Here is an 18,720-nt window from a genome sequence, read left to right as displayed (position 1 = left end):
ACTATACCAGTGTGTTTCCCCCCCTGTGCATTAACCTATCGTAAAACATTAGTTGAGACATCAGTGCACGGTGAAACAATCCTACTGCTATTTACTGTGCTTTTGAACTGAGTTGCGTTCCCTCAACTCACATTTCCGCTTACTTGTTTACTTTGTTTATGAACTAGCTGCTACTCAGGACCATAGCTCATTGGAATTCACGCAAAGGCCTCTTAAAGGCATGGTTTTGTATCCATGATAGTCCCAGGCAGCCAAAAATATTATATTAATGTGCTATTATTTTCTCTGCCTGTAGAGTTATAATCCTGCCACACACATAGCAATCAAAGACCTAACTTGAAGACTATGCACCTTTTCAAATGTGTAAGAAACACCTCCTTTGAATGTCCTCATTTTAAAGGGCCTTATCAATTTAATCTCCCACCTTGGTGAAATTGTCAAGGCCTGAAAGCAAGTCATTTCCCCAACCTCTCTAGCTCTGTCTGTGAGGGAATTGTGGAGGATTAATGCAAACCAAAGCAATGCAGTTGGGGCACATTTTGCAGATATTGTGGATAATTCCTTAATCACTATTTAATAAATCTCACAGTTATTGGCTATTCAGCAGGAAAGTCCCTGGGTCCAAAGTTAAAGGAATATATCAGTGTGTCATGGCTTGCCTCTGGGGTTTTGTTTTGTTTCTTTTCCTTCCCCTTTCTCAACTATTTGTTCAAAACCTAAAACTTCTAGAGGACTCTGAAGAAGAAGAAGATGAAGAGGAGGAGGAGGAAGAGGTAGAAAGTGAAGATCCACCAAAAAAGCCAAAAAGGAAGATCCACAAAGACACTCCATCTGGTGAAATTAAGGAAAGGAAGCCCAAAAGTAAAGGTATAGTGACTTGAATTTCAGAGGCCATCTCTATACCACAGATACATTGGTAACACTCTGTTCCTCTTCCCAGGGACCACTGGGAACTGTAATTCAAGGGTGGGGCCACTAGGATTCTCTACAGAATTCTCACAACCTTCATCAAACTAAAGTTTCCAGAAATCTTTGGGGGAAAACATGGCAGTAAAGCCGGCATTCGTAGCATGCATACATCCAGAATGAAAGGCCTGTTAGCATATATTATGGTCAGGTGGTTGAGTAAACTGTATCTTGAAAGTTCCTTGGCCATTATAATATGGACTCTTCAAGTCATTGACTGTTTTCCAGTGGAAGATGCCTACGTTGGTACCAGTATGTTTTTTAAACTGGGCTGGCTGTTTTTGGCTCTGTTTTGGAATTTTGAATCCACCTCTTCTACCTCCTCAGTCAAGAGACCAGATAGTTATTTTTACACAGTATAGGTGCTTCCAGATGGAGGGCTCCTAGCGCTACCAATCAGAAGGCATTGTATAGTTTTATTCCATCTTTTTTTTTTCCTTAATGGATTTTCTATGGTAAGGAAAAAGCTGGAAGAGGCCATGGGAAAACATGGGAGGGTTACGAGTGGAAGATGATGACATCTGGAGCCCCCGTAAAATTCTCTGAATGAGGCAAGGCGATTGCACAGTAAAAGCCTCATTGAGAAGCACCGTATGACATCTGCAGAGCTCAGGTCATGCCCAGGCATGAAATCCATCCAATCTGTGTAGAGGTTCACAATCATTAAAATTAGGAGGGTGGAAAACATAGAGTGTGTCCTGCCCTTCTCCATGACTGAAAATACAGCCTTCCATCCTCCCACCCCCACACCAGGAACTAGGTGGTTTTCATGTATTTCTTGTGTGTTAATTTGATTCTTTGAAGGGCCAGGAATGAAGGTTCTTTGTGACATAAAGTTCTACTGATCTACTTATGGTTTGCCACACCGAATTAACAGTTATAGCACTATCATGAATCAAAACATTTTTATGTGTGATAGATTCCCTCTGTGATCCTCAACAATTCACTTAGATTCTCTGGGTTGTATCCAGTCCAGTGGTGCTTTGGCCTAACAGAAAGTGTTTCTGCTCACTCAAGGTGGGCCACCTAAATTTCACCCTCCTACCTACTAAAGCTGTCTTTGCCATTTCCCATACACTACTGGAGGGATCCCTGATTCTCAAGAGCAGCTTGTAGAAGGTGCCCTACCTTGCTTGAGCAAAAATGTTTTCTGTTAGCAGAAAGCCAAATTTGGATACAATGGCCAATGGCTTTTCGTTGGAGATCATAAAAATGAAAGCCCTGCCCTGCCCTGCCCTGCCCTGCCCTGCCCTAGAAATAGAGATATGTGTGAGGGGGAGCAAGAGGTAGATTTAAAAGCTAAAATAAATTTGAGAAGGCCTGGGGTGAGGCAGACATTGTTGTTGTTCAGTCATTAAGTCGTGTCCGACTCTTCGTGACCCCATGGACCATAGCACGCTAGGCCTTCCTGTCCTCTGCTCTCTCCCGGAGTGTGCTCAAGTTCATATTCATTGTATCGGTGATGCTATCTAGCCATCTCATCCTCTGCTGTCCCCTTCTCCTTTTGCCTTCAGTCTTTCCCAGCATCAGGGTCTTTTCCAGGGATTTTTCTCTTCGCATTAGGTGGCCAAAATATTTGAGCTTCAGCTTCAGTATCTGTCCTTCCAATGAGCAGTCAGGGTTGATTTCCTTTAGGATTGACTGATTTGACCTCCTTGCAGTCCAGGGGACTCGTAAGAGTCTTCTCCAGCACCACAGTTCGAAAGCATCAATTCTTCGGCGCTCAGCCTTCCTTATAGTCCAGCTCTCACAGCCATACGTTACTACTGGGAAAACCATAGCTTTGATTATACAAACCTTTGTTGGCAAGGTGATGTCTCTGCTTCTTACTATGCTGTCTAGGTTTGCCATAGCTTTCCTCCCAAGGAGCAAGCGTCTTTTAATTTCATGGCTACAGTCACCGTCTGTGGTGATCTTGGAGCCCAAGAAAATAAAATCTGTCACTGCTTCCATTTCTTCCCCTTCTATATGCCAGGAAGTGATGGGGCCAGATGCCCTGATCTTATTTTTTTGAATGTTGAGTTTCAAACCAGCTTTTGCACTCTCCACTTTCACCCTCAACAAGAGGCTCTTTACATCCTCTTTGCTTTCTGCCATTAGGGTGGTATCGTCTGCGTATCTGAGGTTGTTGATAATTCTCCCGGCAATCTTAATTCCGACCTGTGATTCATCCAATCTGGCGTTTCTCATGATGTACTCTGCATATAAGTTAAATAAGCAGGGTGACAATATACAGCCTTGCTGTACTCCTTTCCCAATTTTGAACCAATCGGTTGTTCCATGTCCGGTTCTTACTGTTGCTTCTTGACCCTTGTACAGGGTTCCCAGGAGACATGTAAGGTGGTCTGGTACTCCCATCTCTTTAAGAATTTGCCACAGTTTGTTGTGATCCACACAATCAAAGGCTTTAGCATAGTCAATGAAACAGAAATAGACATTTTTCTGGAATTCTCTTGCTTTCTCCATGATCCACCGAACGTTGGTGATTTGATCTCTAGTTCCTCTGCCTCTTCAAAACCCAGCTTGTACTTCCGGTAGTTCTCGGTTCACATACTGCTGAAGCCTAGCTTGTAGGATTTTGAGCATAACCTTGCTGGCATGTGAAATGAGGCAGACACAGTATAACCTTAATAGCAGAGGCAGTGGTTCAACTGGATCCTTTATTGTTCTTCCTGGCAGATATTAATGATAAAATACATTGTAATGATAGAGATTGGGTTTCTTACATGGTTACTGCAGCTAGGATCCTGCATGGTTTTTTGGGGGGGTGGGGGGGTGCATATGAAATACTGGAGATAGACGTTTATTAGAAAATGAAATGTGTTGCTTGTCTGAAATGAATGAATGAATGCATGAATGATTGAATGAATGAATGAATTAAACAGATCTCCTGCTCAATCAACCAATTTAATCAGGTCCTGGATTTATCTTATGGTTGATTGTTTAAAATTGTTTTAAGATATATGTTGTCTCTGAGTGTGCTGTCTGTTTATATGTTTTTATGTAAGTGGTTTTTACACTTTGTGTAATGTATTTTAATGGTTTTAGGGCACAATCATATTGAGGTAGGTGGTCGCCTCTGACTTTCTCTGAAGTCGGAGGTGACCGCCTATTCAACGCAGGGCAGCCGAAGCACAGAGGATTTCTTGCACTGGCTGCCCTGCAGTTTGTCTTAGATGCCCGATTTCGGGCGTCTAAGCGCAGCTTCGGCGAAGGGGTGGGAACGGGGCTGGAGACCACATAGAAAGCTGTCTAAGGGCACAATCCTATGCATGTTTAGATGGAGAAAAGGCTTGCAACTCCCAGCATTCCACAGCCTGCTTTGGAATGCTGGGGAATGCTGGGAGTTGTAGGCCTTTTCTCCACCTGAACATTCATAGGATTGTGCCCTAAAACAGCTTCTGCGGTCTCCTCCCCTCCCCACCCCAGGGAAGGCCCCCTTTTCACCCTGTCCATGCTCCGTGTTACAAGCACAGACAGGCACAGAGGGGCAGCTGCAGTTCTCCCAACCCGGCAATGTGGGGCAGGGGGAAGCACAGTTTCCCGGCTACGAGCTTGTACCACTGTCTATGAGCTTGGAGCTGGGAACCGAAAAATCCTGTCTCCCCCAGATGCTGTCTAGGGGACATAGGATTGCTATCTCCATCTTTGTAAACTGCCCAGAGAGCTTCGGCTATGGGGAGGTATAGAAATGCTGTTGTTGTTAAATACAACAATATACATTCTTGTTTTAAGATGTATAGTCATTTGACTGTGCAAATAAGGCTGCAATCCTATACCCACTTACCTGGTAGTAAACCCCATTGAACTCAAGGGGACTTACTTTTGAGTAGACATATATAGGTTTGCACTGTAAATAACTATGTTAAGAAGAAGAGATAAACATATCATGGATAATTTTTGTTCATCTAATTAGCACCTTTGTTTTGTGCTGCTACAATCAGTTGTGAATGATTTAATCTATATAACAGTTAAAAACAAAATAAAAATAATAGAGGCAGCTCCTAGGAGTTGCCAACATATTTAGGGCCAAACCACATATCTAAAAAAGGAGAGTCTTGGAGCTGGGCTGACCCAAGAAGGACTAGCCAGAAGTGGCGGCTGTTGTATGAAATCTCTTATGTTCTACAGGAAAGATGGTTAAGGAAAGGCATATAAGGAAAAAGACATGCTCTGAACAGAGAGGGTGGGCTACAGTGGAGACAACTTGCCATGCATTTTGCAGTCACCACCCCATCCCTTCCTCTAGCCTTCATTTTTCCCCTTCCCCTGCTTTCTTGTCATCACTCATACACTTAGACTGAAGACTGCAGTCATTTTTCATAGAGTTAAAGGTGGTTTGATAGAACCATCATCATTTCCTGTGCTGAGTGCAGAATTCTTTTTCTCTCTCTAGCAAACTATCATCTTCTCTCAATCACGGTCTGCCAGGATTTGTAGTTCTTCAAAAATCCTGCAAATCTCGTAACAACTTGTCCATCTCCAGCAGTTTTTCTCTGTTTTCCTGCAGTTTTCTCACTCCTTGAGAATGAATAATCATGTTTATCCTTTCCTTATCTGACCTATCCCCCTCCTTCACCCTTCTGGACTGTTGTTCTTCATCCTCTTTTCAGTCACTGTCTCCTCCAGAATAGCTCACTCCTGGTAAAATTTGAATTCTTTCCCCTTGGACAGGAGACAAAGCTGAACCTGATGTCAAGGAAAGAACTGCAAAGACACTGAAGAAGGAGCCACTCTCTGTGTTCCAAGTGAATGGGGACAAGAAGGACAAAAACGTAAAAAAGAAAGGTGAAAGCCTTTACACCCCATCTGCTCCATCATTCCCCCAGCCCCGATTCCCTCTTGCCCACACAGGCAAGGAGGGGATCACATTACCTGTTGGTTGTATTCTAATTGAGTTTACAGAATGCGCCTCTGATAATTTGGACCAGGGGTGTTGCTAGGTTCTTAAAAGATCTGGGGCACAGGCCCATAACACAAATTTGCAGATATGTATACACACACACACACACACGAGTCTAAGCGCACGTCTAATGTGTGTGTGTGTGTGTGTGTGTGTGTGGTGTGTATAGATTACATACATACATACATGCATAAGAAGTGTGCACTGACCACCCCACCCCACTTCAACTCAGACCCCAATTCAGCATTTTGGAAAGCATCCTGCTTCTGCTCTGGCCAATTTGTAGTCAGACCACTTCAGTTCAGCACCAAACCTGAGTCAATGTTTGGAAAAATGAGTCTTTATGCTTCCTGTTGACTACCATGGGAAATTAAGGGGGGGAAAACACCTCTTAACTTTTTTCTATTGGTCAGAACTGGATGATAATTTCAGGCATAATAGCCCCCTAGAAGAGGATACACCTGCCCAATGTCAGAAAAATAGGTGCAAGGTTTATATTTTGATTTTCTTTTAAAGGGAACTGCCAATAGCATTTTTATTCCTTGGACGAATTGGATAAAAATTTCAGGATTCATTGCCCCATCAGAGGAGATCATGTCTGCCAAATTTCAGAATGATAGCCACAAGGAGTTTTGTGCAAGGGTGGTCTTGACATTTCAAGGTCTCCAAAAGAGGACATACTTATCTCCCTATGTTCCTTGTGGACCAGTATTCTGAAAATTACAGACAGCCTAGAGGTTTCCCTAAGTAAGAAACCAGCAAAGTTTCAGAAGGCTAGGTGCAGCAGTTCATGTGGAAGGGGAGTTCTCCAATTTGGGGAGGGAGTGATTTGCTTTCCCTTCCATTCACCCCTTCCCGAATAGTTTTTGGATAAATTTGTCTGAAAATACAAATACACAGGTCATTAGAGGTGTCCCCCAGGCAAGAAACCTGCAAAGTTTCTGAAGAATATACATACATGCATATTTAGAATTACTAGAATGTATTTACATTTCACCAATGTTAGCAGGAGGTGGGAAGGTGCTATTGCACTCATGTCCTGCTTGTGGGTTTCCTATGGGCATCTGGTTGGCCACTGTGTGAACAGAATGCTGGAATAGATGGACCTTGGACTGATGCAGCACGGCTCTTCCTATGTTCTTAAATATAGAGTGCCTCTGAGCGTGTGCAGAATGTTTTTCTTTCACCACTGAGCACTTACATTCTCCCCCTACCAATTCTATTCCCCTCCATGCAACCATCCCTCCTCATCCTACCATCCTCCAGCAACTCTTCATCAAAACAGGTGTCTTGTTTTTGCAACTCCTCTCTACCTCCTCCTTGTTATGCACAAGCTCTCATTGTATCTTCCTCCCCATAACTTCATTTGTGCCAAGACTTCACCAGGATTCAGCCAATGAGTCTGTTTTCAAAACTAGGGCTAAGTTATGGAGAAACTCTGAGCATGTAAAACTAGGGCTAAGTTATGGAGAAACTCTGAGCAGTGGTGAGGGAAAGTGCCTTTCCCTCACCACTGAAGCTAGAGTTCATGCAAAATGAAAAAAAACAAAACCACAAATGACAAAACATGCATAGGACTGAGCTGAAAGGGTAGTCAATTCATTAGATGGAATTGGGTAGGCACTTAAGCCTGCATTACCATGCTCACAACTCAGGACTTATTTCTGGGTAAACATGCAGAACATCAGGGTGCAAACCTCCCTGCAAAAGTAACTTGTGCTGGAATCCTATGCACACTTTCCTGAGGGTAAGCCTCATTAAACATGATGGGGCTTCTGAGTAGGCATACGTAAGATTGCATAAATTAGCAATATTTATCTCCCCTCCACTTAAAAAACAAACCCCAAACTCCTATTTTTTTTAATTAAAGCTTTCTGTTCATAGGAAGCTGCCTTATACTGAGTCAGGCCCTGGGTCCATCTAGCGCAGAATTGTTGACACTGACTGGCAGCAGCAGTCTCCAGGGCTTCAGGCAGGATTCATTCCTAGCCCTACCTGGAGATGCTGGGGATTGAACCTGGGACCTTCTGCATGCCAAGCATGTGCTCTACCACTGAGCCACAGCCCTTCCTATTGCTGGATAATGGCAACTGACAAACAAAACAGTCCCAGATTTGTTTCTCTGCAACCACATGAACCCACTCTTCTCAAAGACTTGAGTGTGGAGAAGGAGAAAAACCAACCCTCTTGTCTGTTTGTATAAAGTCAAATACAGTTCAGAACTTCTCTTGCCCACCAAAAAGAATTCTCTTTAAGAATTCCCCAAGATATGCTCTGGGTGGAATAAAGAAGAGAAAGGAAGAAAGAATAGGATAGGGGGGAGGAGAAGAAGAAAAGAAAAATGGTGATTGGAAATGTGCGCGGAGGTGAGGGGCAGAGAGAATTCCCTAAGCCAAGTGGCTCCTTCAGAGGAAATTAGGAGGCTGTGCAGGGTTTGCAAGGATTGCACATACTTAAATGAACTTTATGAGGTGAGGCGGCTGAGGGCTTTTTCTAGCTTTTTTAAAACTGTAGAACCTATTTAAAAGCCCCAGCAGTTTCTCGATCATGACGCCACATAGTCCTAACCCTCCCTTTGGGATTATTTGAGTCCTACAGCTATTTAGGAGAAATTAAAATGGAGGGGGAGAAAGAAGTTTGTGGAGGCTGATTGGATCCTTTGCTGTACTGAAGCTACTAAACATCTGCAGAAGCCAAAGGTTCCAGTTCAAGGCAGTAAAATCAGATGCTGTGTGAAATACCAGTATTTCACATGGAGCTCTTTCATCCCTTCCTTCTCCCTCTTCAAAATTTCATTGTAGGCAAGCTCCCAACAGTGGGCATGTAAGAGCAGAAAAGAAAAGTAGGGCGAGAGAGGTTTTTTTGCTCCTCAAAAAAATCCTACACCAGAGATTAGGGATAATGACCTCCTAATGGTCATCTTAAACACCTTCTGATTAGGATCTCTAATCCCCTGGGTGACTTGACAGTTTTTACTTTTTGTTTTAGACTTTGAGAAAAGGAAACTTTACACATGGCTAACGCAAAAGCCACTGGACCTAACTGTCTGAAATTTGGTATGTTCAGTCAGCTCTATAGGGCCTGCTAGGTCCCCACATTCCATGAATTTATGTGGAAGCACAAAAATTACCGCTCTTTACTTTGACAGATTTTCTTGGAAAAAGCAAATTTTACCTGTGGCTAGCACAAACCCCACTAGACTTAACTGTCTGAACTTTGGCATGCTCAGTCATCTCTATAGGGCTCCCAGGTCCCCAAATTCCATGCACGTATGTGGAAGCCCCCCCGCAAATATAGCTCTTTAATGTGACAGATTTTCTTGGAAAAAGCAAATTTTACCTGTGACTAGCACAAAAGCCACTACACCTAACTGTCTGAACTTTGGCAGGCTCAGTCATTTCTATAGGGGTTGCCAGGTCCCCAAATTCCATACATGTATGTGGAAGCACAATATCTATCTATCTATCTATCTATCTTTGCTTTGACGTTCTTGAAAAAAGCAAAATTTACATGTGACTAGCACAAAAGTCACTGGACATAACTGCCTAACATTTGGCAGGTTCCATCAGCATCATGGGAGCTGCCAGATTTCCAAATTACATGCATATATGTAGAAGCACAAAAAAATTATAGCTCTTTGCTTTGACAGATTTTTTTGAAAATAGCAAATTTTACCTGTGACTAGCACAAAAGCCACTGGACCTAACTGCCTGAAATTTGGCATATTCAATCAGCTCTATGGGGGATACTAAACATCCAAATTTCATGTATTTATCATACAAACTAAAAAGTTATGGCCATTTTTGTTTTCCAATGCAAGTCAAAGGGAAAATGTTAAAAAAAATGGCAATTAGGACAGCTCAAAAGATCTGGGGCACAGCTCAGAAAAGATCTGGGGCCCGTGCCCAGGTGAGTCTTCTAACAACACCCCTGATTTGGACCTCTCAAGGCTAAACTAGACATGTGCTCATGTTTAGTACCCATTGGGGAAAGCAACGGGATGGGGGTGGGGAATACAATTTGGAGTGGGAAAATGTTTGTGCCCCTTCCCCATTTCTCTGTTTCCAGGGATTAAGGCATGGTTTTATTCCCCACTTCCAATGTTGATCTTGCATTGGCCAAACTATTCTGCTAATCAGTGCCTGCAGAGGGTTTGAGGAAGATTTTGTAATATTCATTAGATATTGCTAGATATTACAAAGAATGCAACCTAACAGATTTCCTTCTGCATATAACTGTAGATCTCAAAAATAGTGAGGCAGAAGAAGATCCTGATTCTAGCACCAAGCCAGCAAAAACTGAGAAAAAGAAGAGCGCAGCTTCAATGTTTCATGTGGGAGGAGAAGGCCTCAAGGAGAAAAAAACTAAAAAGAAAGGTAGGCATGGATCAGCCCTTGCTATGGTGACCACTTGAAGGAGATGGAGCAAGAAGGTGCATTCAGTTAAGACTGATTCACACAATCATTGTAGTCAGTCCAGAAATTTCAAATATTGCAGAATGTTTCTGTCTCACAGTTGACAGGCCTGAATCAGCATACATTTCAGTTTTTGAGACATCTGCACTGGCTGCCATTTCATGTTTGGACACAAATCAAGGTGCTAATTTTAATTTTAAAGCTCTAAATTAGCAGGTCTTGATCATTTCAGGGAATGTCACTTCCCATATAAACCTCAGAAATATTTAAGATCTACTAATGAGGCCCTGCAAAAAGTTCCTTCCATCCTACATAGAGGCTAATTTGGCTTCTTGAAGGTAGGGATGTACGAAAATTCCGCCACGGATCTCGGGGAGGCCGAATGCCAGCGCATTCGGCCCCCCGAAATCGGTGGCGGAACGGCCTGCCACCCCCCCGCCACCCCCCCAGGACAAGACTTACCTTGGGCGGATCTTCCTGGCGGCGGCGGCTCCGGCGGCGGCCGGTCTTCTGACCGGCTGCCGCCGCCACCATTTCCAGTTAAAAAAAAAAAACGTGATAGGCTTCGTAAATGTTTATGTAGCCTATCATGTCTGACTTAAAAAAAAACAAAAAACCGCGCGTAAGCAAATGGCGGCGGCCATGGCCACCGCCATTTGCGTTCCTTATTTTGGCACGTCTTAGTCTACGTAAACATTTACGTAGACTAAGACAGCGAAAATAAGGGGAACGCAAATAGCATCCGCTACGCGGTTATGGCCACCGCCATTTGTGTCCGCACGTTGTTTTTTTTAAGTCAACCGTGATAGGCTATGTAAACATTTACGTAGCCTATCACGGCTGACTGCAGGGAAGCAAATGGCGGTGGCTACGGCCGCCGCCATTTGCGTCCCTGCTAGCCAGCAGCCGGATGTCTGGCTGCTGGCGGAGCCGGCCGGCAGCTCCGCAGAATCCCTGCAGAGCACAGCCGGCCGGCCAGGATTCCGGGGGCGGGGGAGGAATGGAGCACCTCCCCCCCAGCAAGGATTCCAGGGGGAGGGACGGAACACCTCCCCCCCAACCATAAACATAATCCGCGAAAGGTAAGTGCCTTTCGTACATCCCTACTTGAAGGGCAGGGCCTTTTGTGTTGCAGCCCCCAAACCTCTGCATATGAAAGATAGGTAGACTAGCAACAGAGTAGACTCTGTTGTTAGTCTATCTTTCTTATATATTTTAACTTAAGACTGACTGTATCCATAGTGGATCTAGAGCCTCCTTGTTGCTTTGCTGTTGTGCCACTTTACACCTCTCTCTCTCTCTCTCTCTCTCTCTCTCTCTCTCTATATATATATATATATATATATATACACACACACACACACATACATACACAGTGTGTGTGTTTGTAAAACTATTTATTAACATTTGTATGCCACCCCATAACATACTCTGGGCAGCTTAAAATCAAAAGCAATATAAAATATAGCAAGAAGCAAAACTTACAGCAAATCCATAATTAAAAATACAGATTTTAAAATTGAGAGACAAGAATATATGAGTTATTTAAAGGCCTAGGTGAACAGGAAGGTCTTCATCTGGCATTGAAAAGACCATAGGGATGGTGTCAGGTGAACGTCTCTAGGAGGGTCACCCATAAATGGGGTGCCACTACTAAAAAGGCCCTCTTCCAGGTAGTTACCTCCCCTAACTTAATTCACTGGGGGCACTGAGAATACGGTCTCTAAAGGAGATCTTACAATTCAGGTAGATACATATTGAGTGAGTCCCATTTACTTCAGTGAAATCAGGTAGGTGTGTATAGGATTGCAGCTGGGCAAAACAATCGTATGGACGAGGAGACATTCTGTGGCTGTCAGGATTGGTGTGGGCAGAGGTGCCATCAATGTGCAGATGACACCCAGCTCTACCTCTCTTTTTCATTAAACCCAGGTGAGGTAGTGGCTGTTCTGAATCAGTGCCTGGGCACAGTAATGGACTGGATGAGGGCCAATAAACTGAAACTCAATCCAGACAAGACTGTTAGTAGGTGGTTCATCTGCCTAGCTAGGTGATGTTCAACCTGCTGTGGAGGGAGTTGCAGTCACCCTAGAGGATCACGTTCGTAGTTTGGGGGTGCTCTTGGATCCAGAATTGTCACTTGAGGCTCAGATGAACTCAGTGGCACGGAGCACTTTTTGTCAGCTTAGGCTGGTATACCAACTACACCCTTATCTGGACAGAGATAGCCTAGCTACACTTATCCATGCTCTGATAACCTCTCATCTGGATTTCTGCAATGCATTATACATGGGGCTGACTTTGAAAATGGTCTGAAAACTTCAGCTAGTCCAAAATAGGACAGCAAGATTGTTAACAGGGACTGGCTAATGAGATCACATTACACCAGTACTTTTCCAGCTGCGCTGGCTGCCAGTCCATTTCTGGGCCTGATTCATAGAATCATAGAATAGTAGGGTTGGAAGGGGCCTACAAGGCCATCGAGTCCAACCTCCTGCTCAATGCAGGAATCCAAGGCAGAGCATCCCTGACAGATGGCTGTCCAGCCTCGTCTTGAAAGTGCTGGTATTAATATTCAGAGCCCTAAACGGCTTGTAGCCAGGTTATCTGAAGGATCGCCTCCTCCCATATGTGCCTGCCCAGACCTTAAGGTCATCCTCAGCAGTCCTTCTGCATGAGCCCTTGCCAAAGGAAGTGAGGCGGGTGGCTACCAGGAAGAGGGCCTTTTCTGCTGTGGCACCCCGGCTGTGGAATGAGCTCCCTAGAGAGGTTAGCCTAGCGCCCACATTGTGCTCCTTCTGGCGCCAGATGAAGACCTTTTTATTCTCCCAGTATTTTAGCATTTTAACATCCTAGTCTTTTAACTTTGGTGTTTTAAATCCATATTTTAAATCTCTGCATTGCTGCTAGGTTTCATTTTGGTTGTAATGTTATATTGTGGTTTTCAGCTTTCATATTTTATATTGTGTTATGCTGCACTTTGTGGTTTTAATTTTTGTAAACTGCCCAGAGAGCTTCAGCTATTGAGCGGTGTGGGAAGGAAGGAAGGAAGGAAGGAAGGAAGGAAGGAAGGAAGGAAGGAAGGAAGGAATTGGGCCCAGGCTCCCTGTTGAGCCTGAAGATTCCAATTCAGAGGTATGGCTAGGAGAAGAGCTGCCATCAGGTCAATGAAAGAGTGTGGATTGCAAATCCAGTCTCCGACTGTTTTACTGCTCAGTGGGAGAGACTGGGAACTTGGCCATGACAGAACTACCTCTGCTTCCTAAGTCCTGATGGCTCACTGCAGCCAGGATGAGAGATGGGACCAGAATTTTTACATTTTTCAGGATCTTTCTGAGCCCTACCTGGAGATGCCAGGGATTGAACCTGGGACCTTCTGTATGCAATACATGTCCTCTACCAAGCTACAGGTCTTCCCCATGTACCAATGATGGTTCCATGCATGCAGCCAATTTCCCATATGCGTATTCAATCTATACCAGAAAAAAGGGGCAGCAACGATGAAAACAATAATTCCCAAATGTTTCCATTTTGTCTGGCCCTCAGACTACTGTGGGTTGAGTTAGATTGCTATGAATAGGATACAGAAGGACAGACAACAAAGAAGCTCATACATCTGAGTCTAGCCACTTCTGGGATGTCTTCGAATTGTGGCATGAAGCAACAGCATTGTGGGATCATGTAATGGAAAAGTGGCAGCGTACAAAAGGCTTAAGACTGGCTCCAGGCCAGCACTTATTACACATCTTCATTTCATTTCATTTCATTTCGTCCTGTGATGTCCCAGTACTTATCTTTGTGCATTATGAACATTTTTTAAAAAATGGTTTCTGAATAAATGCTGATTTTGCCTATTTGTGCCAATACACACACACACACACACACACACACAGAGAGAGAGAGAGAGAGAGAGAGAGAGAGAGAGAGAGATGCATTGTGCCTTGGGGCCCCAAAGGATCACCCAGACAGCGGCAGGTGATCAGAAGCAAACTCCATTTTATATCTGTACTTATGACGGTGCTATGATTTAAGTGATTTTAACATACAAAAGTAATAGGCATAGCCATCTAAAAGCCACCTCTATATGGTTATCAAGTCCAGGGTCTAAAATTGCCTAGCTGTGCCACTGGTGCCGAAATGAATGCTCCCCCACCTCACATGCCCAGGATGTTCCTTGAGACAACTGTAAAATCTTTGGGATTTGTGATCATGCTATGGCCAGGTTCAGTTTCCTCTCAAAAGAAATGACCAGCTAAAATCAAGAAGGTGCCTGGGTAGGCGGTCCATAACCATGCAAAAAGAAAAAAAAAGTGAAGAAAAAGATTTGATAGTGGAAAAGGGGATCAATAATGGCTGGGAAAAGAAGCAGCACAAGAACGTGTATTTTTGCACCGCGCAGAATCTGTACGATTGGCCAATGGAACTTTTGCAGGTACACCTTAGGGTACAATCCTATGCATATTTAGACAGAAAAAGATCCTACAATTGGTCTAAACATGCATAGGATTGTGCCCTTAGTCACTTTGGAAAGGAAAGGTTCCTCCTGTGCAAGCACTGGGTCATTACTGACCCCTAGAGGGATGCCACTTGTGCTGGCATTTTCATGGCAGACTATAGTGGGGTGGTTTGCCATTGCCTTCCCCAGTCGTGACTACCTTTCCCCCAGCAAGCTGGGTACTCATTTTACCGACCTCGGAAGGATGGAAGTCCGAGTCAACCTGAGCCGGCTACCCGAGACCCGGCTTCTGCTGGGATCGAACTCTGGTCGTGGGGAAAGTTTCGGTTGCAATACTGCCACCTACCACTCTGCACCACATGAGGCTCTTAGTCACTTTAGTGGGTGACTAACACCAGGAAATGGATAGGGGGGTGACTTTATTGGTTCTCCTGGGCCTCTCAGTAGCTTTTGATACCATCAACCATGGTATCATTTTGGACTCTCTCTCTGGGTTGGGACTTGGGGGCATGGTGTTTTGATGGTTTCAGTTCTATCTGGAGGGAAGGGTTCCAGAAGGTGGAGGAATGTCTGCTATGCTTTATGGCCATTGGCGTGCCTCAGGATTCCATCTTGTCCCCAAGCTTTTTAACATCTACATGAATCCGTTGGACTCCCTCTTTTCTGGCCATTAGGTGAATCTTAAAGATGTATTTATTCTAGTCTGCATATGATTTATTTGAGTGTTCTGTGCTTATAACAGAGGTTTTATCTGCTACTATCTTTTTTTGTTATTTTAATGATTCATGTACTGTTTATTGTTTTAATGACTTATTTAGTTTGTATTTTCAAGTGTGTTGTAATCTGTGTTGTGAAGGTTTTTACCCTGAAAAGTGGGCCAGAAATCTATAAAATAGAATAAAGACTGCCATCCAAATCAGTAACAACAATATTTGTACTAAGATCCCAGCTTTCCAGAAGTGCGGATAAGGAGAAAGGGGGAAGGAGGGAGGTAATCAGAAGCTATGTGGACTGCACTTCCTTGCTTGACAAAGGCAAGTCTGGATGCTCCTATAGGTCTCATATTCATTGGGTTGCCACTGAGTTCTTTTGTCTGCAGCTCCCCACAAAGCCACTGAAAATGAATGCAACGAAGAGCCTCCAGAAGTAACTCAGAAGAACACCAACAGGAAAGGCAAAGCAAAGAAGTCCAAGAAGGTAACCAGCTGGGAATGCTTTGAGGGCAGTGAGGGGGATTCCAAAGGCTATTTGAACTATGGTGGTACATGAAAGTCAGAAGAATTAAGGGCTGCTTCTTAAGCAAACTCATTCCTCAACCAAACAACTACAAATCTTTACCTTAGGCAGGAGTAAGACTGCAGCATGTTAATGGTGCTGGCCACCTCTGTGCACTATATAACAGAAAGCAGAGAAGGAACAGCATAACAGTGCAATTGCAGTGCCTGTTCCACCAGATTGTTTTTCTCACTTTTCTTTATATAGGAGCAGCTTCCAGAATAGACAATGAAATTAAAGCCAGGCCAGCAGGATTCCAGCTAGATAGCATTCCTGTTTATTGTTACTGACATTTGGCTTTTCTCTACAACCTTCCCTGATGTTCAGCATTTTGTTCCTGATCCTGGAGGCACACAGTGGGTTCCCTAATGAGGAGGGCATGTGATCTGAGAGTTTGCCAGTCTCCTATCATGTGAAGCTCAGCCCATGTCTCATGGAGATCCGCCCACCTCCCCGTGTAACCTGGCACTTTGTCCTCATGTTCTCCCAGGTCCCTCTGCACATCAGAGATTCCTGGGCCCCCACTATGGATTTGTAGGGAATCAGCATTTGGAGAGTGGGAGACTGACTACAATACAAGACAGGAAGAAGAAGGCAACCAAGGACCAAGATAGAGGTGGTTGGAGATGAGGTCGTACATGTCAAGCAAGAGAAATGCAAATATAGGAGGCTCCTAAAATAGTGTATGTTTGTCTTGCCATGCTGAAATGCCTGGGGCTGTGTGTTCAAATCTCCCTTCTCTTCTTGGTGCTTCCTTGTAGAGGGAAGAAAGACCACCTTCCCCAATCATTGAAGTGGACAATCTAGAAGATTTTGTGCTGCAGCCAGCTCCTCAGGGAGTGACCATCAAGTGCCGGGTCACTCGAGATAAGAAGGGGATGGATCGGGGCCTCTATCCTACATACTACCTTCACCTAGATAATGACAAAAAGGTGAGTGCTAAAGGGGAGCCCTTACCTTTTGTGGGGAAATAAAGATGGCTGTGTAGTACAATCACTTAGGGGTGGCTAAAAGAGCTGTTAAGGCTGCAGTCCTATACATGCTTCCCTGGGAGTAGGTCCCATTGAACTCAGTGGGACTTACTTCTGTGTAGAATGCATAGGAGTGTGCTGTAAATATATCATTTATGGGAAAGATCATATCAAAACCTTTTTCTACGGGCCTAACTAGACCTGAAGACATTTTTCTCCCTCTCTCAAAATACTAGAACCCGGGGTCATCCTATGAAACTGATTGGTGGGAGATTCAGGACAGATGGAAGAGGAGACAAAGGCAAAGAGGCAGTGGGTTGGAGTAAGCCCAGGGAGTTGTCCTTTCCCTTCTGAGTGGCTGTGAGCTCACCAGGTGCTCCTGAGAGCCCCAATTGAATTGAGGGGATGTGGCCCGAGTACTCCCAGCAGCTGTGTGGGCAGGAAGTTTCAATCTGTTTCCCGCCTCCTAGCTGAGCAGAGCAAGCTGCTCCAGCTGGTCTAGGGACTATAGAAGCAGGCAAGCAAGCTCCCAGAGAGCGAGTGATCAGGCTTGTACAAGATTGCCCTGTAATTAAAGTTGCAGGGGACCTGTGCTGAATGGGACTTACTTCTAAGTAAACATTACTGAAGGATCTTGGCCATGGGGATTGACATTACCAGATAATACAGTGCTATATTACATACTCTGTGGGACCACCATTTAATTCCAGCTGGTTGTGGAAAATTAATGCTTGAGCAGCACTGAAAAGTCATAGCATGGAAGCAACCCAATAACATTTTACCTACTAAGGGCACCTCCCTCAACTTGGTGCTTTCCATATATGTTGGATTGCCAGCATAGCTAGGGAATTATAGCCAAACCTGCTGCCTGTGGATGGTTGTATGCATTATAGTCAGAAGTTTTAACTGTATTGTATTTTAATTTTTGTATTGTAACCGACTATGAGAGATCTTTTTAAATATGATAAGTGGTCTAATATATATATATATATATATATATGTGTGTGTGTGTGTGTGTGTGTATGTGTATGTATATGTAAGTATGTGTGTGTGTGTGTGTATATATATATATATATATATATATATATATATATATAAATAAAAACCGAGCTAGTTAAATGGGCTGCTGTGATCTCCAACACCTGAAGCCCTTTCTTCCCCTCTGCCTTTCTCTGCACTCATGCCCTGCTTGTGGGTTTCCTATGGGCAACAGGCTGGACACTGTGAGGATAGATGGACATTGCTCTGATTCAGCATGGCTCTTATGTTCTGTCGTAGGTCTTCCTGCTGGCTGGACGGAAGCGCAAGAAGAGCAAGACCTCTAATTACCTCATCTCTATTGACCCCACTGACCTGTCTCGAGGTGGAGAGAACTTCATTGGAAAGCTGAGGTTAGGGTTTGCTAGGAGCCATGCCATCCTACAATGTGTGGCATGCTGGCTGGGAATGATGAGGGTTGTAACCCAACAGATCTGGATGGTACCAGGCTGGGATAGAAGGTGCTTCCAGACTGTTCCTAGCAGTCAGAAGGCATTGTGCAGCTATTCCATCTTTTTCTCCTTAATGGATTTTCTGCAGTAAGAAAAAATATTGAAGAAATGCTGGGAAAACACAGGAGGGTTACCAAAGGAAGACGATGACATTTGGACCCTGCATAAAATTCTGTGTTTGCATGTAGGAGGCTGATTGCACAATAAAAGCTTCATATGGAAACACCCAGAGTCAGTAGCTGGA

General features: G+C 44.1%; 1 protein-coding gene across 1 annotated transcript in view; it reads left to right on the top strand.

Moving 5' to 3' along the window:
• TULP1 (TUB like protein 1) overlaps positions 1-18,720 on the top strand; it is a 55,180-nt gene that overhangs the window by 22,843 nt on the left and 13,617 nt on the right. The window contains exons 5-10 of the mRNA XM_084852926.1: positions 730-867; positions 5,641-5,754; positions 10,111-10,245; positions 15,840-15,937; positions 16,777-16,947; positions 18,265-18,377. Of these exons, the coding sequence (XP_084709052.1) occupies positions 730-867; positions 5,641-5,754; positions 10,111-10,245; positions 15,840-15,937; positions 16,777-16,947; positions 18,265-18,377 (769 nt within the window). The remainder of the gene's footprint in view (positions 1-729; positions 868-5,640; positions 5,755-10,110; positions 10,246-15,839; positions 15,938-16,776; positions 16,948-18,264; positions 18,378-18,720) is intronic.

The sequence above is a fragment of the Heloderma suspectum genome, chromosome 4 (assembly GCF_057233095.1).
Source record: "Heloderma suspectum isolate Gila_16-S chromosome 4, 16-S_ref, whole genome shotgun sequence".
In the NCBI taxonomy this organism is placed as follows: domain Eukaryota; kingdom Metazoa; phylum Chordata; class Lepidosauria; order Squamata; family Helodermatidae; genus Heloderma; species Heloderma suspectum.
Note: the sequence above shows the minus strand (reverse complement) of the source record. Positions and strands in the feature narration are given on the sequence as shown.